At 49.1% G+C, this 27,559-nt stretch overlaps 1 protein-coding gene across 2 annotated transcripts; it reads left to right on the forward strand.

The window, feature by feature from the left end:
- Nucleotides 1-238: 238 nt before the first annotated feature.
- Nucleotides 239-25,176, forward strand: LOC138517040 (zinc finger protein 432-like). 2 transcript variants are annotated; one of them, XM_069632556.1, is made up of 3 exons: nt 265-539; nt 8,075-8,167; nt 22,812-25,176. In XM_069632556.1, the coding sequence occupies exon 3, from the start codon at nt 23,418-23,420 to the stop codon at nt 24,972-24,974; it is 1,557 nt and encodes a 518-aa protein (XP_069488657.1). In that variant the 5' UTR covers nt 265-539; nt 8,075-8,167; nt 22,812-23,417; the 3' UTR covers nt 24,975-25,176. The 2 variants fall into 2 exon arrangements, with proteins under 2 accessions (XP_069488658.1, XP_069488657.1); XM_069632557.1 differs by lacking the exon at nt 8,075-8,167 and having other exon boundaries at nt 239-539.
- Nucleotides 25,177-27,559: the final 2,383 nt, after the last annotated feature.

Below are 27,559 nucleotides of genomic sequence, written 5' to 3' on the forward strand. Positions count from 1 at the left end.
TAAAAATTTTCTTTTTTGGTGATTCTGATTTTGGTTTATCGTGTTTTACATATTTGAATCCTAAATCCACTGACTGCGATGCTGTGTGGGCCAATGGAATGTGATGTCATTAAATATGAGGAGCATGCGCAGTGCGCAGTGTAATGGTGCCGGGCATGCGCAGTGTGGGGAGATTGCCTCGCCAGTCGGGGTTCGAGGCTGCCGTTACGGATCGCGTCTAAAAGGGACATTTCGCTTAGACGCATGCGTAGAATGGTTAAAAGGTTGCCGAGCATGCGCACTAGAGAGAGCCGCGCCATAGTGAGGGTTGAGGCTGCCGCTACCGAACATGTGCGAGTTACAAACTATAACTGAGCATGCGCACATTCGTATTCAGATACTGGGCATGCGCATATGCAGTGTTAGATTACTGGGCATGCGCATATGCAGTGTTAAGGTGCTGCGCATGCGTAATCGGGAGACACTGCTCAGCTCATGCCCGGTCTCTCTTCGCCTGCGGGAGACCGACGCGACGCCCGGATTATCTCCAGAGTCGGAAGGTCAGTGGTTTATATTCCCCTTAATATCGTCGTCACCCCATTAGTATCTAGGACCGACCGTTTCTGCCCCCGGTCATCCCCATTCTCGTCTTTTTCCACTCCTGCTCTCCCTGGGCCCTCCTTTTCTGGCCTCTCCTCTTCACTCTTCCTGTCTCTGGGCCTCATCTTCGTCTCGGTCGCTCACACTCCTGCTCTCCCCGGGCCCTCCTTTTCACTCTGCCTGTCTCTGGCCCTCATCTTCCTCTCGATCGCTCACACTCCTGCTCTCCCCGGACCCTCCTTTTCTGGCCTCTCCTCTTCACTCTGCCTGTCTCTGGCCCTCATCTTCCTCTCGGTCGCTCACACTCCTGCTCTCCCCGGGCCCTCCTTTTCACTCTGCCTGTCTCTGGCCCTCATCTTCCTCTCGGTCGCTCACACTCCTGCTCTCCCCGGGCCCTCCTTTTCACTCTGCCTGTCTCTGGCCCTCATCTTCCTCTCGGTCGCTCACACTCCTGCTCTCCCCGGGCCCTCCTTTTCACTCTGCCTGTCTCTGGCCCTCATCTTCCTCTCGGTCGCTCACACTCCTGCTCTCCCCCAGGGCTTCTCCTTTTCACTCTGCCTGTCTCTGGCCCTCATCTTCCTCTCGGTCGCTCACACTCCTGCTCTCCCCCAGGGCTTCTCCTCTTCACTCTGCCTGTCTCTGGCCCTCATCTTCCTCTCGGTCGCTCACACTCCTGCTCTCCCCGGGCCCTCCTTTTCACTCTGCCTGTCTCTGGCCCTCATCTTCCTCTCGGTCGCTCACACTCCTGCTCTCCCCGGGCCCTCCTTTTCACTCTGCCTGTCTCTGGCCCTCATCTTCCTCTCGGTCGCTCACACTCCTGCTCTCCCCGGGCCCTCCTTTTCACTCTGCCTGTCTCTGGCCCTCATCTTCCTCTCGGTCGCTCACACTCCTGCTCTCCCCCAGGGCTTCTCCTTTTCACTCTGCCTGTCTCTGGGCCTCATCTTCATCTCGGTCGCTCACACTCCTGCTCTCCCCCAGGGCTTCTCCTCTTCACTCTGCCTGTCTCTGGCCCTCATCTTCCTCTCGGTCGCTCACACTCCTGCTCTCCCCGGGCCCTCCTTTTCACTCTGCCTGTCTCTGGCCCTCATCTTCCTCTCGGTCGCTCACACTCCTGCTCTCCCCGGGCCCTCCTTTTCACTCTGCCTGTCTCTGGCCCTCATCTTCCTCTCGGTCGCTCACACTCCTGCTCTCCCCGGGCCCTCCTTTTCACTCTGCCTGTCTCTGGCCCTCATCTTCCTCTCGGCCGCTCACACTCCTGCTCTCCCCGGGCCCTCCTTTTCACTCTGCCTGTCTCTGGCCCTCATCTTCCTCTCGGTCGCTCACACTCCTCAGCCCGATGCCTGTTCTTTTTATTCTATTTTACCCTGCGCAGAGGAATCACTGCAAAGCTGTCCATGACACTGCACAATATCTATTTCTATAGGGATGCATTTAATAAAGGTGCAGCACAAGCCCAGGAAGCTCGGTCAGCATGCACATGTGGGTCTGCCTGTGAAAGGGCCCTTTATATCCCAAACCTAGGGGGCCGTTCAAATGTACGGCCCCCCTAAACCATTTTAGAACATGATGGCTCCAGATGCCTGTGTCTGGAGAAGGCGCCCCTCAGCTAAGGAGTGTGAGGGTAATGCAGGTGGAGTGTGGAGGACATGCAGGAAGCAACCTTACTTCTGCTGGCAGTGGCCCTCACATCCTTGCCTGTGTCTGGGGAAGGCTCCCCTCAGATAAGGACTGTGAGGGTAATGCAGGGAGCGCGTGGTGTGTGAAGGACGTGCTGGAAGCAACCTTACTTCTGCTGGTAGTTACCCTCACATCCTTGCCTGTGTCTGGAGAAAGGTCACCTCCGTTGTGAGGGTAATGCAGGGCAGCAGGTGGGGTGTGGAGGACATGGAGGACGTGACCTTGCTTCTGTTGGCAGTGACCCCCACATCCTTGCTAGTGTCTGGAGAAGGCTCCCTTCAGTTAAGGACTACAGAGAGGCTCGAGGCTTCCAGCATTGCAGTAGCGGCAATCCCTGTGCACTCTGGGGAAGCTTGAGGCTTCCGGTGTTGCAGTAGCTGCAATCCCTGTGCACTCTGGGGAAGCTCGTGGCTTCCGGTGTTGCAGCAGCTGCAGTCCCTGTGCAATCTGGGGAGCCTCGAGGCTTCCGGTGGTGCAGTAGCTGCAATCCCTGTGCACTCTGGGGAACCTTGTGGCTTCCGGTGTTGCAGTAGCTCCAGTCCCCATGCCCATTGGATCAGTGTTTTCCAATTTAGTAATAGCCGCATTTCCCCCTGCCCTGCTTCAGCTGTCTGAAGGAGTCTTCTGAGGGCACCCCCGTCATCTTTATTTTTACGCTGTGCGATTGCGCAAAATAGAGATGGGGTGTTTTGATGGTGTCTGGAAGTGACAGGGACAATGGTGCACTTTATTATTTTATAAAGTGGAACTATTTTCCTCCTGCCTCGCTCCCTCCTTCTACCCCGACTCCATACACCCCACGCTCCACTGGCACCCATCAATTCAATCCCCATATCTGTGTCCTTCTTCCCCTCCACCCGCTGTGTTTTGCAACACTACTATCAAAACTGGTGAAAACTACGGTACAAAGGTAGCATCGGTGATCACAGACCCCTTCTCCAAGAGAAACTCCAAATCGCATCGAACAACACGAGCCATACATAGCCATTTGTGCGACCCAACTCGTTGCTATCAAGGGAAGGATCCTGCAGGCCACTCTGCCTGCCCTCTGTAAGTCTCTTTTGGATGGATCAGCTCTTGCTATTCACATCAAGTTAGCAAAAAGCGATTATTGCAAATTATCGTTGAAAAAACGATACCACCTAGACTGTGGCTTCTGGCGATCTCTAGTTGGCCTGGCACTAAATAAAGACAGCCGTCAATTCTGGAAGGCCATCCAGGGATACCATCAGGTGCTGGCTCGTTATATCATTGGCGTCTTTGAAACAGTTTAGTCTGAATTCCTTGCCAATACTTTGGGAAACTGTGGGAAAGTCCTACTCTTGCCTCTAATTCAACGAGCAAACTGGCAATACCACAATGGGCCCTGTGACATGCTGAAGTTGATCACAGGTAGCAACTCATCGAGGGCCCCGGGTCCGGATGGAATTTGCAGTTCCTTAATTAAAAAGGATGCTGCTCATTGGGCGTTTGCTCTCGGTTGGCTCTTCAAATGGATTGCAGAATTCCAGGTGCTCCCCCGCTCAGGGCACGATAGCATCATCGTGCCTATTTTGAAGAAGGGTAGCCGTGAGGTGTCAAGCAACTACCGGTTGCTGGCAGTGTAGGACGCTCCATCTAAGATCTTCTCTCGATTACTAATGAGTGAGCTACATGAATGGGTTGAGGACGCAAACCCTATTCCTCTAAATGAAACAGGTTTTCAGTCGGGTTTAAGTACGACCACAAATTTCCTGGAATTAACAGTTGTAATACAGCAGACATGGGGGTATCCGTGGAAGCCAAGTGTTTGTGGCCTTCATCGATTTTATAGTGCAGCCTTTGATTCTGTTAACAGGAGTCGGCTTCGGACAAAACTGGTGGACTGGCATATTCCACCAGGATTGGACTCTATGATCATCGCTTTACACGAGAACACTCGGGTAAAGGTTGAGTTAGACCAAACAGGGAGGACGTCTACCTGGATTTCCACCGACCAGGGTTTAAAGCAAGGATGCAATCTAGCCCGTCTCCTGTTTAACCTACATTTAGCAGACATGGTGTCTGCACTGGCTAATCAGACCTCCAATCTCAACGAACTGGGAACTGCCTCGATGCTGTGGCTAGTCTACGCCGATGATACTGTGCTGATAGACCTCACTCCGGCGGGCCTTCAGGCGTCCTTGGACCGCCTGAAGTCCTTTTCAGATGCAAATTCCTTGGTCATCAACATTAATAAACCCAAGGTCATGGTCTTTGGCCCTGATGCCATAAAACAAAGCGGATGAGATGGAATCTTGACGGAAAGAGTTGGAGGTGGTACAAGAATACAAATATTTGTCTTCTTTTTGACCACCATTTGCTGGCTCTAACCATATGGAATCTCTGAAACTGAAGGGTGTCCAGATTACAGGGCGACTAAAAAATCTAGCCTCCAAAGGCAGAGGTTACTCAGTGGGCATTTTAGCGCAATTGTACACAGCCATGCTCCTACCCATTTTAATGTATGGAGCGGACAGCTGGGCTAATGCTAATACAAATGCTCTCTCCAACCTTGAGGGGACTCTTTAAAAAAAAAAAAGTTGTTCCACCTTCCGTCACGCACTCCTGCAGAAATGTTAAATCTCGAGGTGGGATTGGTGCCGTGTATGGCGGGAGTTCAACTGTCTAAACTGTTCTCTCACTGGAAACTGGCTAATGCACCGACGGGAAGCCTCCATCATCTCATCTTTGAGACAGCACATCTGAAGGTGTCTTTATTCCACGCAGTAATCTGATTAAGATCATCACAGATTCTTCTAGCTGGCACTCTGGGTTCCTGGAGGACCCTTTGACCTTTAGCTCCCCCCGCTAAAAATATGGGCTGAAATCAAAGGTTGTAAACCTCCTTCCAGGAGCATTACTTCAGTAAAATCCAAACTAAGAATAACTGCCTGGAGTTCTCAGCTTATATTAGGAGCAGAATGGGAGTTCCAAGCTATATCCAGGAGTTCCTGGAGAATCCACTAGCCTAAGACTATCTAAGGCTTAAAACAAATGTGGTTAATACCTTCGAAATTACTGGCTCATGGACCAGCATCTTGCGTAGCCAAAGAACTTGTCGCTTGTGTAGAGAACAGGTTTTGGAAACGGTGAAACATCTATTGACGGAATGCGAAACCATGGTCACAATGAGAACGAGTGCTTTGAATTCAGCAGGAAATTGCAATGTATTGAGGGGGGAACTCTGGGACCATCTGATTAATAGGAATGAAGTTGGTGGCAATAGTTAATTTTTGTGGAAGGGGAAACACAAGCTTATGGACTGTGATTAGGGGAACTGTGCTGGAAGCGATAGTTGTGGGTCTGCTGTATTCCATTTGTTGTTTTTGGAAAATTGGTTACTTTTGTGACTCATATTCGGGGTCCGAAGGGGGGAGGGGTGTGGATGATGCATTATTTTGTCGCGAAAACACAAGGAAAGAAAATGCATTTAAAAGAGCACCATTAGTTTGTCCCCCACAGCAATGCAGCTTCATGCAGCCCCCCCCTCTAATCAGCTAACATTCACACCTCTTATGGGATGCGCCCAGGACTATAGCCATACCCCCCTCCCATTGCCTGGACACTGTGCCTGCAGTGATCCATGCTTGATTACAGAAGACAAACTCGCATCATTGCCGAGCGCTGGCAATGGACGTTCTGCCATCTAAAGAAAATCGCTCTAGCACCTGCTCCTTACACGCTACTCACTTCAATGCGCTCTCACCAGCCCAAAATTAAATCCTCCATTCCCCCCCGGCTGGGTGACTTCAATGCGCTCTCACCCTCCCAATATGAAATCCTCAATTTCTCCCCGGCTGGGTCACTTCAATGCGCTCTCACCTGCCCAAAATGAAATCCTCATTTCCCCCAGCCGGGTCACTTCAATGCGCTCTCACCCGCCCAATATGAAATCCTCCATTTCCCCTTGGCCGGGGGACTGAAACAGCTGAGAGGTATGCTTGGCCACACGGGGGCAGTGTTGGTGAAGATTCTGCCCTAATGTTCTCCAGCACTCCTGAAACCAAAGGGGAAGCAGGGGAACACTAGGAGGGAGCACCTGGATTCAGACAAGTCAAGCTCATCCATGTTATGGAGAACGATAGGAGATGGCACATGGAATCAGACAGGCCAAGGTCATCCATGTTACGGAGAACACTAAGAGGGGGAACATGGATTCAGACAGGCCAAGGCCATCCATGTTATGGAGAACGCTTGGAGGGGGCACCTGGATTCAGACAGGCCAAGGTCATCCATGTTATGGAGAACGCTAGGAGGCAGCACATGGATTCAGACAGGCCAAGGTCATCCATGTTATGGAGAACGCTAGGAGGCAGCACATGGATTCAGACAGGCCAAGGTTATTCATGTTATGGAGAACGCTAGGGGGCAGCACATGAATTCAGACAGGTCATGGTCATCCATGTTATGGAGAACACAAGGAGGGGGCACATGAACATGAATTCAGACAGGTCATGGTCATCCATGTTATGGAGAACACAAGGAGGGGGCACATGGATTCAGACAGGCCAAGGTCATCATGTTATGGACAACGCTAGGAGGGGGCACATGGATTCAGACAGGCCAAGGTCATTCATGTTATGGAGAACGCTAGGGGGCAGCACATGAATTCAGACAGGTCATGGTCATCCATGTTATGGAGAACACAAGGAGGGGGCACATGAATTCAGACAGGTCATGGTCATCCATGTTATGGAGAACACAAGGAGGGGGCACATGGATTCAGACAGGCCATGGTCATCCATGTTATGGAGAACACAAGGAGGGGGCACATGGATTCAGACAGGCCAAGGTCATCATGTTATGGAGAACGCTAGGAGGGGGCACATGGATTCAGACAGGCCAAGGTCATTCATGTTATGGAGAACGCTAGGGGGCAGCACATGAATTCAGACAGGTCATGGTCATCCATGTTATGGAGAACACAAGGAGGGGGCACATGGATTCAGACAGGCCAAGGTCATCATGTTATGGACAACGCTAGGAGGGGGCACATGGATTCAGACAGGTCAAGGTCATCATGTTATGGAGAACGCTAGGAGGGGGCACATGGATTCAGACAGGCCAAGGTCATCCATGTTATTCAGAGGAGGTTCATCCAGACCTCCCTTTTTCTATTCAAAGCATCCCCAGAATTGCACGGGAGCATGTTTGTATGTATGACCACTTTGTGGGGTGTGAATGGAGTGCTTTGTCCTTAGTCTCTCTACACTGTGAAGAAATATTGCCAGCTTGATCATTAGAACTTGCTTGAGTATAGGCACTCTTCTTTAGAAGTAATACACATTGTCAAAAAAGAGTTGCATGAACTCAGACAAATAGTAGTACTTGATTAAAGCACGACTTGTGATGCAGTAGCCACTGATGGTTATAATTGTGAGAATTGGTCTTTTGGTTTTTGGGTGGGGGGCTGGAGGAAGCTAGGTGTTACAGAATGCTCGTAGAAGCCACATCTGAGTTATTTTTTCAAATATTTGACCCGCTGTCCTCAAAATTGTAGAAGAGCAGTCCTCCAGAGTTGGACCTTGTGGAAGTGCACCACCAAGTAAGCGCACCAGAGTGACTTGTGTGGTCATCCTTGGTGTGGGGCAAGCATGGTAGCTGTGGGGTGTGTGCTGCAGCTGTGGGGTGGGTGCTGCTGACAGGAGTTCGCAACTGAAGGCTTGTTCTTGTGGGTATTTTCTTCTCAGTGACTGGCAAAGCAGAGGCACTGGGAATGCCGAGGGCTCTCAAGAACCATTGTTGAGAGTTTTCTTTTCTAAGATTAATATTCTGACTTACTGTTGTTACTTTCCAGGGTCAGTGGTCAATATAAGACAAGGCAGTGGCTACCAATTTCTGAGGTTGAAGCACGCAACATCCTCTGCATGTCTCACCACAGTGAAGTTAGGTAAGAAATTTGTCGGAGAGGGATCCAAAGCTGGTGCATTGTGTGGGATGTTTGTAAGTAACTAGCAAGCATGTGTTCATATGGGTTGCTACAGCTGGGTACTCCCGCCGAATTTTGGTTTCCGAATTATTCTGGTGTGCTGTAAAATGGAGGGGCTGTGTATTTGAAAGTTGAAAGGTTTTAGAAAAGTTGCCATGTACAGAGGGATTGTTTTTGTGAAGTGGTGGGCAAAGCGGCTTGGAGTGCGGCTGAGCTTACTGGATGCAAAGCTAGAACCTCGCACTTGGAGAGGCAATACTGAATTCCTGAATGGGCTGTGGCCAGCACAGTCAGTCGGCAATGTCCCTTGGAGAGGCAATTCTGAATTCCTGAATGGGCTGTGGCCAGCACAGTCAGCAATGTCCCTTGGAGAGGCAATACTGAATTCCCAAATGGCCTGTGGCCAGCACAGTCAGTCAGCAATATCCCTTGGATAGGCAATACTGAATTCCTGAGTGGGCTGTGGCCAGCACAGTCAGCAATGTCCCTTGGAGGGGCAATACTGAATTCCCGAATGGCCTGTGGCCAGCACAGTCAGTCAGCAATATCCCTTGGATAGGCAATACTGAATTCCCGAATGGCCTATGGCCAGCAGAGTCAGTCAACAATGTCCCTTGCCTATCTTTTGATGCTGGAATCCACCCAAGCTCTTTAAACAGGGCTCCTTGGGACATGCAGAAAACACTACAGCATCTGTGGGGCCCTTTTTAGAGGACCATGATTTTCCTGCCCCCGATTTTATTTTTAGTGCACCTCATTCGGTACATGAAATTCAGGTAATCGTGGGGGGCTTTAACACAGGAGTTTACATTTTTTGTTAGATGAGGAACTCGTTTTGAGATGGTGCCAACTTTTTGCACAAAAAGAATAGTGTCAAAAGGAAGTAACACATTGGCCGAGAATGAAACCTGCAATGTCCAGGAAGTGATGGCACATACGTAAGCTTCTCCTTGGCCAAAATAAAACAACCTACCACTGATGCTGAGAAAATGGTTCTACCAGCAGGCATGGAAATGTGCAGGAGAATGAGTGCTTTGTTGTCTGTGGCCATGGCCAGAGGGGACCGGCTATGTGGTTGCAGAATTCCATTATGTGGGAACTTTGTAGGCAAAGTTGGAAGCATTGTTCTGGAAGAAGGTTTTCCATATCCCGAAAAGCAGTACCATTGGCCGGTGTGCTTCACGAACTGGCTCAACTCCCAGTCCAGACCTTTATAGATTGTGGTTGTCTACAATTCTATGCCAAGACGTTGGTGCCCCAGCCTGCTTCTTTCTTTGTCCATCATAATTCTATACTGGGAAAGGGTTCCTGTAGAGCATTGGAGTAGTGGGGGCGATTGTGTAGAGAACTGTTGCCAAAAATAGATTTGTCAACTGAGGAATTGTCAGGTGACCCCCCCAATAAATCAAAAATGAAGTCGTATAGATATGTATGGATTGAGTTGAGGGCAGAGTTAATGGTATATCATTGTTTTTATGACCATTTTAGTTGGTCAGTTAAAAATGTTAATGCGCTGTCGCCATACTTAACGAAACATCCTTCCAGGGACTTCGATTTTAAAGTCCTGAGGTTGAAAATAAATCTGTTCCAGACAAGGGAAGTGTTGAGGATTAGGGGGAAAGGTCCAAGAGGCGTGCGACTGTGGCGGTATTGTTTGAGGAGGATCAATCTCTGAAACCCATGTGCGTACCTTGTCCTGATTCCGCCGCCCCCCCCCCCCCACCCCCCCCCCCCACCCCCCCCCCAGCCCCCCTTAGGGAGAGAGAAACACTTTGGGTTAGACTGGTCCTTAGCTGGTGATGAGTTTTGGGTTAGGATTTTATTAGAGTTTTAGATTTCTTGGGAAATAAGCTAGAGTTTTAGTAATGATTTGAATCAAGAGTTTTAGATATTCTGGGAAACGTGTTGGATTTGTAGTATTGCTATAGAATTAACGTGTCTGGCTGATTAATAATGTATTCATTCTTACTAAGATTGACGTGTGAAAAGTCCAATTTTCAACTAAAACACACAATAAATACAATTAAATAAATATGTGGGTAAAGTGGACAGGGGGACCCTGTGGCGTCCCTTCCGACCCACGTTGCAGAGCGGAACTGGCACCGCAGGGGTATAAGGGAAGCAACGGCAATAAGGGAAGTAAGGGAGGGGGGATGGATATAGGGCTGCTGGCGGGCAAGGGATTTGGCTTGTTTGGCTGGAGGTCAAATAGATTAGCAGCGAAATAAACTACGGTCAGTTCCACCATAAATGTATTGACCTCAGTCAAACAAACAATATCCGCCACAAAACATGAACACTGCACATTGTGAGGAATCTGAAGTCGGCCTCACATCTTTTCCGATATATCCTCCTCCCAGGGGGCCAGGGAAAGGCCATCGCTTTTGGATCCTGACGCTGGGGGTGGATTTGCAAGGGAGGATCACCTAGGTGGAGAAGACTTGGGGAGTGGGGATGAGGCCCCCTTGGGTGAGACACAGGGCCTCATCACGACTTTGGCGGTAACCCTTAAATCCGGCGGTAGCGCTATTACCGCCAGATTTAAGGGTCCGCCAAATCAGGACTTCAGCTGATTTCGCCCCAGCTCTTGGCTAGGGGGAAATCCGCTGAAAATTTGTGCTATTACTGCCGGCGGGAAATCCGCCGGCGGTAAGAGCGCACATTTTTTCCATTGAGCCCAATGGGGGGTGGGGCATTCCCGAATGGGCTCAATGGGGAATTACATTACCACCAAACTCCTGATCCGGCACTATTAGCGCCGGGGAGTTCGGCGGTAGGACTAAGAACGCCAGCGTTACCACCAAAGTTGTGATCAGGCCCTGTATCCCCTATTTCCCTTTCAAGATGTTCGATCAATCCCCTAGACCAGGGGTGCACAACTGATTTTGACAGAGGGCCGAAAGTACCTTACATGAGGGCTATAGTGGGCCGAAAAGTAAATGTGGACGGGGCGGTAGGCGGGACGTGGCAGGAGGCTTTTTAAACCCCCAATTTGTACAAAACACATGGAAAAAGAATGTTTTTGAGGGGTAACAATTTTTATTTGCATTTCAAACTTACATTTTGTACTACACATTTTCCATTGTTATACACACCCCCCCACCCCCGCATCTCAACATACACACAAAATACATTCAAACACAAACATTCATACGCATCCGACACCCCCCCACCCCCGCATCTCAACATACACACAAAATACATTCAAACACAAACATTCATACACATCCGACACACCCCCCAACCCCCGCATCTCAACATACACACAAAATACATTCAAACACAAACATTCATACACATCCAACACCCCCCCCCCCCAAAATACACACACAAACATAAAGCAAAACAAACCCGACACACAAACACAAACAGACCACTTACCGGAGACGTGCTGGAAGGCAGGCAGGTAAGCGGCAGGTAAGCTGGAACGCTGGAATCGCACTACGACTGGCGTGGTCCAAGGCTGAAATGCCTTCCGGCATCAAGCCTTATGGACCACGCCAGCCGTAGTGCTGGCCCTCCATTGCTGCAGCACACACGCATTACGTGGCTCGTAGGAGCGACGTGATGCGTGTGTGTGCTGAGCCAATGAGGGCCAGTGTTTTCACCGGGCCGGAAGACAACAAAGACTTTCCTAATGGAGGGCGGCCGCCCTCCATTAGGAAAGTCTTTGTGCCTCGCGGGCCGGTCAAAAGGGCATGGCAGGCCGCAACTGGCCCGCGGGCCTTATGTTGTGCACCCATGCCCTAGACCTTTGCAGGGTATTGTAGGTTAGATCCTTATTTTCCCATAGACATTTCTACATACACACACCACTCTGGTACTGTGACGAAGAAGATGACTAAAGAGCTATGTAGGTGGAACAACCGGGCAAGTCCACCTAATAGCTTTGGCCAGTGTTAGGTAAATTATCCACAGAGCTGGTAAATCTTCCTTTCCTGGTTCAACCCCAGAACTATTTGCTTTACTAGTGGGATATTTTTCCTTCATACCTCAGTGAGTGGGAACCTTTTTCCACACTCACATAATCTTTAACTCCTTTTAAGGGTGTCATTTTTAAGACTCTCCATAGTGCCTGATCATGACTTTGGCGGTAACACCGGCAGTATTACCGCCGGTGGTATTAGCCTTACCGCCGAACTCCCCGGCACTAATAGCGCTGGATCACGAGTTCGGCGGTAATGTAATTCCCCATTGGGCTCAATGGGGAAAATTCACGCTCTTACCGCCGGCGGATTTCCCACCGGTGGTAATGGCGCGAATTTTCGGCGGATTTCCCCCCAGCCAAGAGCTGGTGCGAAATGCGCCAAAGTCCTGATTTGGCGGCCCCTTAAATCCGGCAGTAATAGCGCGACCGCCGGATTTAAGGGTTACCGCCAAAGTCGTGATGAGGCCCATAGTGTCTTTTTCAAAGTTATCTCTTTAACAACTTATTGGCAATAAGTGCCTGTTGTTGCTGGGTTGCCCTAGGGGTTCCCATTTAACTTTCTTGTGCTAACCTTGAGCGAACTACAGTTCCCAAGGGTAGAAAGGATCTTTGGATCCCTTTTACATTTTATTCTGTGAAACCATCACACCCCACCTTATGTGGAGTGCTGGGGAGATACAATGTATCCCCTTTCACATTAAAACTGTAACAATTCTGTTACAGTGACTTGCTTAGCTTCAATGGCTGGTGGCAGTGATACCTTGTATTAATTTGGTGCACCTTTACCGCGGGCTGTGTTCACAGCTGCAGTAAAGGGATCTAAGGGTGTCCATTTTTACCAAAATGGCCCCTGTCTTCTTTTTTCACCATTTTACTGTTTGTCATTTCTTGTTCCTTCCCCTGACATCCAGGGTGGGACATTTCTTTGTGTGATTTTTATCTTTGGCGGGAGTCCCCTGTACTCCCCTCACAGGCTCCAGTCTGTCTGTGAGGGCAGGAAGTGAGGGAGGAGTCCAAAACTCCACAGCCCTTTGTTTTACGCCTTACCTGAATGGGGACAAATCCCATTGGGGGTGCTGGCTGTCCCGATTGGACAACCAGACCGCCCCTTCTGGTAAAATACAGGGAGAGAATGCAGAGGTTGTGTTGTAATTCCTGATAAATACTGTGACGCTGAAGAGTAGTCGACCACTGGAACTTAAACCGAAGAGGATAGCGAAGGAAAGGCGGCAGAACCGATTTACAGCAACCGGAGAGTCTGCTGTGTAACCCGATCATGCTGCAGCCCTTCCTTCCAATTGACCGTGGGACTCCGGAAACGACGATCCTGACCCAGAGCCTGGTGTAACCCAGTTGACTCAAGAAGACGTGCATTTTGAGCCATCCCACGCGTCACTGCGATCTTCCGTTGCTGCAATACCCCAATACCCTGGGACCTCGAGCCACTGTGCGGTGCACAGTTTTCTGAATTCCAAATCTCGCTGAAACTTCGTGGGCATCCTGGTGGATCTCCAGAGACACTAATCGAGTCCGAAAAGTCCCCTCAACAGACTACTGGACATTGATTATTCAGTGTGCGTACATTTATTTCTAAACAGTCTTCACCATTCCCAGTGCCATGTGTTACCCAGTACATTAGTAATATTGTGCAATCAAAGATTGGCATACAGCACGTCTTTCGGGCACATTCTGCTGTGGCCGATATGCAGCATCTTCCCCATCATCTTCCGGTGGATTTACGTCCATGTCAGGTGGCAGGGTACTTTGCGCCGAATGCACATGTTGTGCAGCATGGCACATACCAAAACAATCTTCCCCACCTTCTCAGGGCCGTATACGAGTGCCCCACCAGACCTGCTGAGGTAGCGAAACAGTGCCTTCAACAGCCCAAAAGTCTGCTCAATCATCACACGAGTGCGTGCATGTGCACGATTGTAGTCCTCTTCATGCCTGTTGAGTGGATGCCTGACAGGGGTGAGGAGCCACGGCTTCGGGGATACCCAGCATCACCTGTATGGGAGCAATTGAGATTATCATTGTGAGGGTTTTTGCCATTCCTTGTGTGCGCTGGCTGTACATTGTTCGTGGTCAAATGCAAGAGAATCATCGCTGCCAGCTATTGCCATTTCATTATAGCAACACTCAGGTTGGTGTACTTGATGTTGATCCGTGGTAGGGGAACATGGGTAACGTTCAGGTCTCAGGGGCCTTGACACCCGATACAGCACTCACACAGATGTCTGTAGGCCCATGATGTGCTCACATGTGATTGCTGTGTTGCAGAGGAGGATTCAGTTTGCATGTAGGGCACTGTATGATGCATTTGCCTGATGTGCAACATGATGCATGTTGTTTTGCCAATCATGCTTCCAAATTCTTGATGACGCCATGTACATGTCCGTCAACGTCTTCACCCATGGCACAATGGAATTGGTGGTATGGTCGCCAGTGTAGGGAGACGATTCTGTGATAGCGCTGGGTGTCAACTGGCATGGTGGAAGTGAGGTTCTGTGTATTGGTCCTGCAGCAGTCGCACTTGTGTCCGTGGTGTTGACCACTTGCTGAAATCTATTTTCTACATCCCTGTCCCATTGGTTTTTTGGGTGTCCCTTCAGGTGCAGGAAATGGCATGGTGGTGTGTGGTGTACCTGTCAGGAAGGGGCAGTGACAGGGGATTCCCTGAGAGGCAGTTGGATTAGGCTCAGTCATGTCTGCATGACCTGCGCTGTACTTTGCTGCGCTCATGTGAATTATGCACTGTGACTGCAGGTTTGTGCATTGTGGTACCTGTGGCTCCGGTCTGGTGATGTATCATGTGCAGGGGTGGATGCTGTGTTCGTAGCTACCATTTACACATAGCTGTGCGGCCATGGCACGTCTGCATCCATTGTCGGTCTCGCGCATCCCGTCATTATCATTGGGGTCACTGTGTTTGGCACCCAGGACGGTGTCCCACCCCCAACAACTCCCATGGCCCGGCCAACAGACGGGTTACATATGCTTGTTCACCCTCCCCCCCACTCCCAAAAACATACCCATGGCCCAGCCAGCAGACAGGTTACATATGCTTGTGGGCCCCTCCCCCAACAACGACCCTCATGGCCCAGCCAGAAGACAGGTTACATATGCTTGTGGTCCCCCCCCCCCCAACAACACCACCCATGGCCCTGTCGTTGTACTTAGCCAGCAGCCAGGCACGTTGTGCAGCGTGTCGTTCCATGTAGCGGGGAAGCGCTGAGTTGCGCAGCACCATTGCATCATTGTGGATCCCGGAAATCTGGCACTGCAATGCATTATTATCTTGCCTGCATCACACACTGCTCACTTAATCTTGAGAAGTCTGGCTGCTCAGCCTTCGCTACCACTTTAACTGTGTAGTACAGGCTTGCACCAAAGGTGAATGTGTACTGTCACTTGTAGTCTTAATTGTGTGTGGTATTCCCAAAGGGTACTGCATATAATTCTGCCTAACAGTCCCTGTCCTGGCGGTACAAGGTGTGGATCTGTGCAGGGGTTACAACTGCCTGCACTGGTGGTATGTGCTGGCCCAGTCTCACCCTCCTTCTCCTCCTGCACCTCTTCTGCATACCCCGGTTTAGTGCCTGCTGCAGTAGTAGGAGTGCAGGCATGTCCTCCAGCCCCTGTATGGCAACTGCTAGTGGTATCATTTTGGACTTGGAAGGGGGGTGGTATGTGGGTGTGCTCCTTTTGTGCTGTGCCTGACTCCATTGCCTCCACCTGTGCTGATTGTGTGCACCTATGGCAGTTTGGAACACAGCAGATTGGTATTAATAACTGTCCCGCGATTCCTTACCACATACTGGTGTTACTGGCACGGCTATCGCTACCCGGTCACTGTGGGTCCCTGTGGTTGCCGGTAGCACCAACATCGTGTGTCGTAATGCGCCATTCCGGTATACGATGCCAGTATTCACTTACCGGTATTGTTATTACCAGACCACCTACCTTGTAATGAGGCCCATGATCTCCCAGGCTAAGTCGGCTTGCTACACCTCCACCACTGAGGCAGCTCTATCAGGAGCAAAGCCTTATAGGAAGAAGCTAAGCATTGCTCTAAGTGCACACCGGTCCCTGCAGTGCACACCAGTCCCTGATGTGCACATCGGTCCCTGCGGTGCACACCGGGCCCTGCAGTTCCAGATTCACAAGAGAAATGCAACAGAATAAAACCTTCTTCATTAACAAAACGGATAAAACCAGAAGTCACATTGATGCATCAAAACCAGACAGAGTCCTGCTATCCATACCCCTGCCCCTTCTAGACAGACGTCAGTCTCCTCTCTCCTAAGGATCTCTCAGGCAAACTAATTTCACTCAAACCCATTACTTACACGTGCGGAGCTAGGGGCGCTCCCAACTCGGGTCCCAAAAGTGAGGGAAAAACAATCTACAAAAACTCAAAAAGGAATGCACCACATGCAGGAAAAACACATTTATGTGTACATCATCGCCAGGAAGATGAGACAAGCCAACTTCAACCCTCCCATCGTGGGCTCAACATTTTATAGCCATAATCAGGACATTAGCATATCTTAATAAATGTGTTAAAATAATATCATCCTAACATAGTGATTGGCTCGTCATCACCAGCCACCTAAATATCTCTGTACATTATCACAAAACTACTCGCAGTTCCCATTTTGTCACAGATAGATCACCACCCATCCTTCATAGTCACACCCCCTTGATCTTGGGCTTGGGGATGGTCGACCCACATGGAGGCAGGTGCTCAAGGCTGGAGCTCTGACCAGGCCACATTAGAGCTTTTCCCTCTGGGGGTGGCGGAGACCCTGCCGGGGCTCCCCATGACCACTGCTGGACTGGTGGGTCCTCGACGGATGTCGAAGGTCAGTGGCAGCACTCCAGCTGTCCTAGAGCTCTGAACGGCCTGCCTTAGAACTTTTCTCTCTGGGGAGGGCAGATACCCTGACGGGGCTCTCCATGACCACTGTTGGGCTGCTGGCCAGTAGACCCAGGTGTGAGGCAGATGCTGAAGGCATCCCCAGCAGTTCTAGAGCTCTGGCCGGGCCATGTTAGAGCTTTTCTCTCTGAGGAGGGACAGAGACCCCGCCAGAGCTCCCCGGGTCTGCTGCTGGGCTTGGGCACAGTCAACCCACATGGGCGACAGGTGCCCAAGGCCGGGACACAGCACCCCCGGCCATCCTGGAGCTGTGGCTGGGACGCTTTAAAGCTTTTCTCTCCGGTCTACCCAAGGCATTTGTTGTACCAGTGGTTTAGCCTTTTCCTTTTGCACCCAGGTCAGTGCACACACCCACACAAGCGAAGTTCATTGGAACACCTGTAGGAACGTGGAAAGGTAGGACTGGTGTTCTTGCCCCCCACGTGTTTTGGTGGTTTCCTGGTTGCAAATATCTCAAGTGTGTTGTTTCCCCTTCATTCTGGACTTTGCTGGGCATTCTGGGTAAGCACTTCTTCCCTGACCCATGCAAGTGAGGCATCTTTGGATTCACACGTGTGTATTAATTTCAGAAATGCAGGGGGTTCTCTGTTTTTCTGCATGGCTTTGACACCCCAGGCCCAAATCTCTGGGTTGTCCACAAGGCCAAATACAGTAAGGATTTGTTCTTCCCAGGGCGTTTGATGTACAGTGGTATAACCTTCTCCCTTTGCGCCGAGTTCATTGCACACATATAAGGTACCGTTTTCATTGGGACACGTGGGAATGTGATAAGGTTGACATGTATTTTCTATGTCTGCCCATTTTTGCCATGTTTCAATGGGCTTGTGGTCAGAGCCTCAGACCAGACCTTCTGCTTGTGCTAAATGTGAAGGAATCATGAAGTAGGACACACACAACAGATTCAAGATTCAAAACAAAAGATATTTATTAACTTAAATGTCAGGATGGTAGAAGGCCTAACTTGCCCTATGCTACGGTGAAACTAAGGAAAGTCAAAGAGTTCAACTTAAAAGTCTGTCTGTGTCCAAAATCTATACTTGCCCTCACAACTAAAGCTAAACCGTGTGTAGGGATGCCAATAACAAAAGAAGCACTGTTAAACTTGAAGTTCCAAGCTTCTTCCAGCTCCCAGCTCTCTTTCAGCTCCCAGCTCTCTTTCAGCTCCCCGTCCCAAAGTGTAAGACAGTTCCACAAATGTCTCAAGATTACCTCTCTTGGTCAATGCAATACCTTTCTAAACAATACTCTGGGTTCCCTTCCCTAAGTTCCAAGCACACAATTCAAAACCAAAGATCTCGAGGTTCTGTTCTCAAGACAACACATGCGTTTCCCCGAGTCTCAGGGTGCCCTGCTCCAAGACTTTATCTTCCCCACTGATGCTTGCTTCAGACTTTTCTAAAGGTTTCACACAACTCGGGGTCCACTTGCCCCTCCTACTGGTTTGCTTAGCCCGTTCACTTACAGTGCTCTCATTGGATTGTTTCACAATGTCTTTGGTTTCCATCGTTCAGGGCTCACTGGCCTAAGCACAGTTTATAGACCACACAGTCCACCCATCACAGGATGCGCAACCAGGATCCCTGGGCTCTTCAGCCCAAAGAGGTTCTTTGGCACTGGCTCCTGTGCACCAAATCACCTTCACTTGGGGTTTTTTATTTCAGCCTCCTGGCTTTATGTGCTGCTTTACTCTCTTCTGGCTTCCCTTTGTCAGCCTCGTTGGCTCTGCCGTCACGTGTCATACACCTCTTGTCAGTCTTTGGCCTTGCAGCACTGTTATGATGCTCACTCACACTTGCACCCTTTTCTGTCATTCGCTTTCACGTAGGCACTTGGGCGGTTCTCTCTTGCTCTCTTGCCCATCAGGGTTTATTCCATTTAATGTTTGATATGTTTTAGTTTCAGGATTTTACTCAATTCGCTGTTCAATATGTTCAGTATTCAATATATACTCATTTTCCTCAATGTAAGTTTCCCTTCAGATCAGTATTCAATAAATATTTGTTTTGATTAGTTTCACGGTCCGTTACTTGAATTCAGTCTGATGGGAGTGCCCCGGTGCTCGTGTGCCCCCCCTACGACACCCATCGGCTTCAGGCGTCTCCTTTCGGGAGCTCCCACTGCTTCCTCCACACCTCTGGATTCGGGAAGTCAACCACTATGAGCCCAGCTTGTCTGTGGGTGTTCTCCTCACCACGCTGGTAACCTGAATGCCTCTACACTTACTCCTTTTCTTCTCCTGACTTTCTCTCAGCTCCTGCAGTCTGCTCTCTATTACGGAGTCTCCCCAACCTGCAACAATTACACGGCCCACATGCTTTGGGTCCCGCTAATCCTCCGGGTTATATGCCGGCGGCCTGCTCCTGCCCCACTATGGCTTTCTCCTCTTAACAAGGGTCCCCTGATGGTCCCCACCCCCACCCCAACAGGCCTCCCTGTTCCTGCGTTTGATGTTTTCTGTCTCATTGTATACACCTTCAACCAATTAACAGGTTGCAGGTGTGCTTTCTCAGTTGGTTCTGCCTGACTTTGATATATGCCTGACTCTCTCAACATTCTGCAGGCCTCTGCCTCATCCCAGTACTAGAGTGTTGAAATGGTATAGCGTTCTCTACTCTTAGTCACCGCTTCCTGGTCCCAGTACTGTTTAGTGCCACATGTGGGGAAATGAGGAGAACAGTTTTATAGTAACCCATAACAGTCGGGGGAGGGTTAGGTTGGTCCTCAACAGGAAAAGGGGGATACCTCGTCTCACCTGTATGCATCCCAATCCCCAAAGATCCTCCACCCAGGTGATCCTCCCTCGCTGCTACATCCCGAGGGTCGGGATCCTAGAGCAACGACCTTTCCCTGGCCACCTGCGCAGAGAATCCAAGGGGAGTAGGAGTGGGAATACCCTCAGGTTTCTCACATCAGTAAATACATGTATATTTAGTGTAATGCAGGCCTTCTTGTTATAGTACACAGTGCCATATAAACACTTTTATATTTAGTGAAATGCAAGTCTCAAGATTTGCTTTTCCATGTTGCAATGAAGTACATTCAAGTTTTTTCTAAAAGTCTGAGCTGGGAGCCAATGACCTTGCACCTGGTACAGCCCTCTCTGATTGAGTAAACAATGCCTGTTACGTAGGCTGTGTAGGCCCTGTCCGGGAAGGAATTCAATATACTCACAAAACATAGATAGCAGCGAACACTGCAAAAGGCAGACCTTCTGTAGTTCTATTATGTCAATTTAAATTGGAATCTGTAGTTTGCTGGCAAGTTCCTGGAACATTTCCTAATTGCCATTGAAGGACAGGACCATCTCCTGTGCCATGCTGCGCACGTGGAGAGTCCAGTCAGTTAAAAATACTATTGTTGGCAAAATCCCTAAATGCCATTGAAGGACAGAGAATTGTCCTTGGCCAGTCTGTACACCAGTACAGTGCAGACAGAAGTTTATTATTGGCAAAATCCCTAAATGCTGCTGAAGCACAGAAGCCATGCTTACCGCCATGTCACGCACGTGGGCAGTGCAATCAGCTGAACGTTTATTCTTGCCAAGAATACCCAGTTGTTGCTGAAGGCCAGACATAGTAGGCGTAAAGGCATGTAAAATACATATAAAATAGTCCAGAGGGTATATAACAGGGTGAACTCAGACCTTGCACATTGCTATTCGTGGCGACAGAGCTGACAAGAAGACTGAGGCCGACTCGGATGGCTGGAAGGAAAAAGAAAGCAGCCAGATGGGATGGGTGCACCCAAATTCTATTTTTTTCTGGATTTTTGAAGCCCCAAACTGGGTTCTGTCTATTGTGATTTATTTTTTTACCGGAACTCTAATTCCATTTGAGCTGCTAGGTGCGAAGGCATCATGAAGCAAGGACACAGTCAACAGATTCAAAGTTCAAAAGAAAATGGTTTATTGTATCAAATGTCAGGATGGTAGAAGGCCCAACTGCCCTATGCTAAGGTGGGATTTCCCAACCTGAACGAAAGTAAGGAAAGTCTGAGTCAAAGAGTTGAAGAGTCAGCAATTGCCTAGGCTACCATGGCGGGATGGTCCGGTGGGCAGCCCACCAGGGAAAGGGAAGCATTGACCATGACAGGCAGGTTCTAGAGTACAGAGAGAGGGGCATGGCTGAAGGCAGCAGGTAGGGGTGGTTGACTAGACAAAGCACTGGCAGGCAAAGCCATTCACAGTATGATGGCATACTGACACGATACTAGTGGTGCTAGCAGGCAAATGGCCTGGGCCATGTGAAGACTTTACTCTTTCTAGAATTCCATTGGCAACTTGTGGGAGAGTATTCAGCCGCAGCGCAGGTTCCTGACAGCCCGGCTGAAAGCAGTCCACCAACATGTGGAACACTGCAAAGATCGGGAGAACCTTTTAAAGGGTTTTTTACTCCGCGAGCATGGAGAGAATAGGATGGAGGGCATTGAGGTTCAGCAGGGCATTCTTCTTCTTTTTATGGTACATTGTGGCCAGATAAATGGATCACCATTGAGGGAGCGTGGAGATGGCCATTCAAAGCAGACTCGAGAGATCTGCACCACATAAACATAAGGATAGACCCAGATTATAAAATGTTGTGAGAGTTGACTCCCTGAAACAGAGGTGTTGCTTCTGGAGGGTAATTTGGATAAGATCGGGGCTGTCCAGAGGACCTACCTGAGAACAGAGAGTGGGAGGTTGTCTTATAGGGATTATCCACTCGGAACATGGCAGTGCTGACAAAAAAGGGCCGGTTTGGCCATCTTGTATAGCAATGTCATCTATACCCTTGATAGAGGTTTTAGCCGACTGTAAATGCAGGTATGCCCTGAATGATGGTGGATGCACTGGCAGACAAAACTCTTGGTAAGACCTCTCCCTGTCCCCACACCTGTTTTATCTATTGAAGGTGCGAGAAGGTTTGCGGGGCAAAAAGGTGAACTGATTGCATAGGGTCACCTCAAACCGGTGTTTGGCCACCATATTGGAATGCTCAAAGGTCCTTGCATATACTAATGTGAAGGCTGCCTCCAATAGACACAGAATACATTCACTAACCTAGGACTGACTGTCTGACAGGCAGAAATGTGGATGTGTGTGGCTCGCGCATCCTGGGGTGACTAACTTTGAATACTGTAATTATGCCAAGATCGATGCCATATGGGACACGAACACAATTCTTAAATTTGCAACGGATGCTGGCATAGGAGGTATTGCTTATGCAGGTCAAGGATCGTAGGGATTGTGTTGAGCAGATTCCCCTAGAGGGGGGGCGGGGACGGAATCTCCACAGTAGAGTCACAGGACTCATGTGCATGATGCATACATGGTGAGTTCTTGGCTATTGATATACTGTTGGCTGGATTGACTGTACCAGCCTACTGGAAGGACCTGTGTGGATACACCACTGAACATTGCTGAGGATTTATGATGGTATTCAAAATGTGTTGAAAAATTCTAGTTGACTCAATTAAGTATGATGTGAATATATTTATTGTTCAGTTTTCATCCTGTAAGTCCATTTGCCGACATAAATGGCCTTACAAGATCACATCATTCGAGCACTACTACTCTGCCAGTTGTCAGGGTACCTGCCCCCAATCGATGGCACCCGATTATGCCACATATACTTAGTTATTGTGTTGGTAACTAGTGCACATCACTGCCACTGAGAACCAGTCTGCCTGTTACTTGTGATGCCTGCGATAGTGAATGCGTTTAAACTAATAATGTGCATCTCCTTTTATTTCAATAGGTGATTGATGCCCAGAAATACAACAGCAGCGATTGATACGTTCTCTGGACTAACGCACTGCAACGCTTCATTCTTAGAATATGCCATTCCCAAACATCTTGGAAGTATGCAGGTCCGGGATCCAGTTATCTTTTCAGAGGACTTATGGAACTAAGATTGATAAGCCCGTTGAATACATGATTGCATCCGTGCATGCCATCCTTTTATGAAGAGCTACACTAAATATATAGCATTACAGACTAATGATAGCAGCAGTGCTTGACGATGATAGCAACAGTGCTTGACAATGATAGCAACAGTGCTTGATGGTCTGTAAAACGAGCCTTTATGTTTTGCCTGTTATTCCTGATCTAGTTTATATACATTATGAATCTAAGGCTAGTTTGTTTAAAGAAAACACCTGTAAATGTGAATGAAAAAACAGTATCCATGCACTGAGTATTTTAAAAGATTCAACCAGAGGAAACATATTGTGTGTTACCAGGAATGACCTACATGAGAGAACGACTATCTGTGCTCCAAATTTGGGAAAATATTCAGTATTGAGGGTCCTCTTTTTAAGCACCTGGCAGAATAAACTGGCGAGAAATCATACATGTACACACAATGATGGAAAGGTTACCGTCTAAAAAACAGAGTTATTGCACACATGAGGGCTTGGGTGAATATTCTTTTCAGTGCACTGAATTTCAGAATAGTCTCCATTTGCATGATACACTTATCTGCCACAAGAGAACACATACAGGTGAGAAATCCCATGTCTGCACTGAATGTGGGAAAGGGTTTGCTAGAAAGGGAAATCTTGCTACCCACCAGAGAACACATACAGGTGAAAAACCTTATCAGTGCACTAAATGTGCAAAAAGGTTTGTTCAGCAGGGACATCTTGTTGTACACCAGAGAAGACATACAGGTGAGAAATCTCATGTGTGCACTGAATGTTGGAAAAGGTTTGCTCGGAAGGTAGAGCTTACACTCCACCTGAGAACACATACAGGTGAGAAACCTCATGTGTGCACTGAATGTTGGAAAGGGTTTGCTCGGAAGGACAATCTTATTCGCCACCAGAGCACACATACAGGTGAGCAACCTCATGACTGCACTGAATGTGGGAAAGGGTTTGCTCAGAAGGGAAATCTTATTCTACACCAGAGAACACATACAGGTGAGATGCCTCATGAGTGCACTGAATGTGGGAAGGGGTTTGCTCATAAGTGGGATCTTGCTAACCACCAGAGAACACATACAGGTGAGAAACCTCATGTGTGCACTGAATGTGGGAACGGGTTTGCTCAGAAGGGAGAGCTTACTCGCCACCTGACAACACATACAGGTGAGAAACCTCATGTGTGCACTGAATGTGACAAAGGGTTTGCTAGGAAGGGAAATCTTGCTACCCACCAGAGAACACATACGGGTGAGAAACCTCATGTGTGCACTGAATGTGGGAAAGGGTTTGCTAGGAAGGGAGGTCTTATTTACCATCAGTCCTTGCATACAGGCGAGAAACCTCATGTGTGCACTGAATGTGGGAAAGGGTTTGCTCAGAAGGGATATCTTATTCTCCATCAGAGAACACATACAGGTGAGAAGCCTCATAAGTGTGTTGAATGTGGGCAAGGATTTGTTTGGAAGGTACAGCTCATTGATCACAAGATAACACATACAGGTGAGAAACCACACACGTGCACTGAATGTGGGAAAGGGTTTATTCGTAAGGAAGGTCTTATTTACCATCAGTCCTTGCATACAGGTGAGACATCTCATGTGTGCACTGAATGTGGGAAAGGGTTTGCTCAGAAGAAACACCTTATTCACCATCATAGAACTCATACAGGTGAGAAACCTCATGTGTGCACCGAATGTGGGAAAGGGTTTGCTCATAAGGGTGATCTTGCTAACCACCAGAGAACACATACAGGTGAGAAACCTCATGTGTGCACCGAATGTGGGAAAGGGTTTGCTCATAAGGGAGATCTTGTTCGCCACCAGAGAACGCATACAGGTGAGAAACCTCATGTGTGCACTGAATGTGGGAAAGGATTTACTGAGAAGGGAAAGCTTACTATCCACCAGAGAGAACACATACAGGTGAGAAACCTCATGTGTGCACTGAAGGTGGAAAAAGCTTCAGTCAGAACAGTAACCTTGTTAGGCACGTGACAAAACCTACACGTGAGGGTCCATTTCAGGGTAGCAAATGTGGGAAATACTTCAGTGCACAGGATATTCTTATATGCCATGAGAGAGGACATGTAGGTCATGAAATCTCCTCTGCAAAAGAAGCTTCAGAGAGTAGGAGGGGCTTCTTCAGTGGGACTAAGTTTGGCATGACTATTGAATAAAACTGTGAAGAACCTATCTACATAGCTGTCCCCAGTTTCCTTTGATACACACATAGAAGCTGATTTCAATTTGTTAAATCACTGCTATTTTAAATGCATCCCTTCTGGCACATTCCAAAGGGAGACTGTACCTTCCATGTTAAGGTAGCCATCCCATGGAACAATTTGCGCAAGGTCCTTAGGCTAATTAATGGGCACAAACATTTTATAAAGCCCAAAGACTCAGTGGTTGAATCAAAACTATTAGACCCTCATTTGATATATGGAGGAAACTGTCCTATAAATTATTTTTTGTGTAGATGGTGTCAGAGAACACATACAGATGAGAGCCTGCGTTGGTGAAGTTCATTTGGGAAATCTGTAGTATTCTCTTGGACCTCTGGATTGCCTTTGACACCATTGACCATTAGATCCTACTTAGTCTAAGAGACGCCTGCATCAGGGTCTCGGCCATTGACCATTAGATCCTACTTAGTCCAAGAGATGCCTGCATCAGGGTCTCAGCCTTTGAGCATTAGATCCTACTGTGATGCTGGAAATGCATCGGAGGGACAGGGCCTCCGTATCCTTGTCCTTTACTGCTTTTTATCGTGTGTTCTGTCATGTTTTCCGCACAGGAGTTCATGTGGGACTCCTGGCGGTGCAGCGCTCTCTCTTTTGGTTTGGTGAACAGACCCGTGGGATACCCTTACGGCACCCATGGGCGGGGGTACAACCCTGTGCCCCTAGTGTATGTGTTTGGGCACCTGTGGGTGGCCCACAGAGCAGGGTATGGGCTGGTGGCAGCTCCATGCTGAAATTGACAGGTGCGTGGAGTAGCCTCTATTTTGGGATATCCCGGCCCTGCCATTGGGATCCGTTGATTCCTGATGGAAAACAAGATGGCCCCTGTGGCCTCTTGCTTTCTATTCCCCATTACCTTGTTTTCCCAAAGTCATGGGAAGCCCTGACTCTGTCCCTTCCCCCTGACTGACTGCTGGGTGGAAGTGCCATATATGGTGGTGTTGTGAAGGCCCGGCCAGACTGGCTGGAGCCTTCCCGGTGATGTATGTTGTGGGTACCTCCTGTGGGTGGGACCTGGGTGAATAGAGTGTGTGCCGAATATGCATTCTGTGTTGTGGGTGTCTAGTATCTGGTGGTTGACACAATGACTGAGACAACCCTGCCTGAAACCGGTATGAATGCAGCTTGGAGTGTTGAATGGCTCGGTACTTGTCCCAATACACATAACTTGTTGTGAGTGTCTGGAGAGAAGTGAATGGCCTGAATACCTCGTGTGCCTGATTGGCTGCCTGCCTGCATGAATGCCCGTAGTCGTGATTGGATGCTTGAGTGTGACCCAGCGGAATGAATGGGAGATCAACAGTATATCTGGGGACCTCTCACTGCTAGGAATCGTGTTCAGAAGCTGAAGTCCACTACGACGAGTAACTGGAGTAACTGACGCTTGACCTTGAAGCCCTGCTGGATGAGAAGAATTGCTGTTGCTCTCCTTCACAATCTGAAAGCTGCTGTGCCTCCAAGGACTGACCCAGAGAGGACCTGGTAAGGCGCCCTCTTCCCGAGCTACGCGGGACCATCGTGCACCGCTGATCTTTGCCAACGCTCCCTGGTAGACAGACCTTCGACAGGCTGCCGACCCGATACAGGGACTGCTGCGGAACTCCAAGGAGAAGCACTCGGACTGTTGTCCGCCACTGTCGACGACCGCCGTCGCCGACCAGAGCCACCGTGCTCCTGTTTGCCTAAGAACTTCAATTGATCATCGGACGGTCTCGTCTGCATCGTCACCCGCTTGTCTCCCGCTGGAGAAGGCCTGACCGTCGACGCGCCGAGGAGCATCCACCGGTGGGTTTCCCAGCCACCTAAGGACCATAGAGACGCCGACGACTCGACGCCCTTGCTGGGCCACAGTTCTTCATCATCTATTTGCGGTGCAGAACTATCGTCACCGAGGTGCCCCGCACGCCTCTTCCTTGCAGGATGCCAACGCTCTGTCGTCAACGAGCCCTGCTAGGAACGAAGCTGTCACTTCCCTGCCGTAGTTCAACCTGTTCACTGTCGGACGTTCGACCCGTGACGCCCGCCTTAAAGGGAGGGCACTCAAGAAGGGCCGTCGATTCCCCGACACCTCTCGATCCGTGGCTCCCGCCTGAAAGGGAGGCACTCAAGAAGGATCGGTCGACGCATCGTCGGAGAACTCTACTCCACCAGGTACATTGGGGGGGTAAAATATTAATAGGAGGAAGTAAGACTATCGGACAATATATGGACTGTGCTTGTGCTATATATCTTTATTTACAGGTTGCCCAGGTGGGGGGATCTCCACACAGAACTGTGCCTGGTGGTAGGGGTCGTATTTATAACAAGAGGGTCCCTACTGCTATGAACAAAATTTGCAAT

This window comes from Ambystoma mexicanum, chromosome 6q (assembly GCF_040938575.1).
Source record: "Ambystoma mexicanum isolate Mex_15411 chromosome 6q, UKY_AmexF1_1, whole genome shotgun sequence".
NCBI lineage: Eukaryota > Metazoa > Chordata > Amphibia > Caudata > Ambystomatidae > Ambystoma > Ambystoma mexicanum.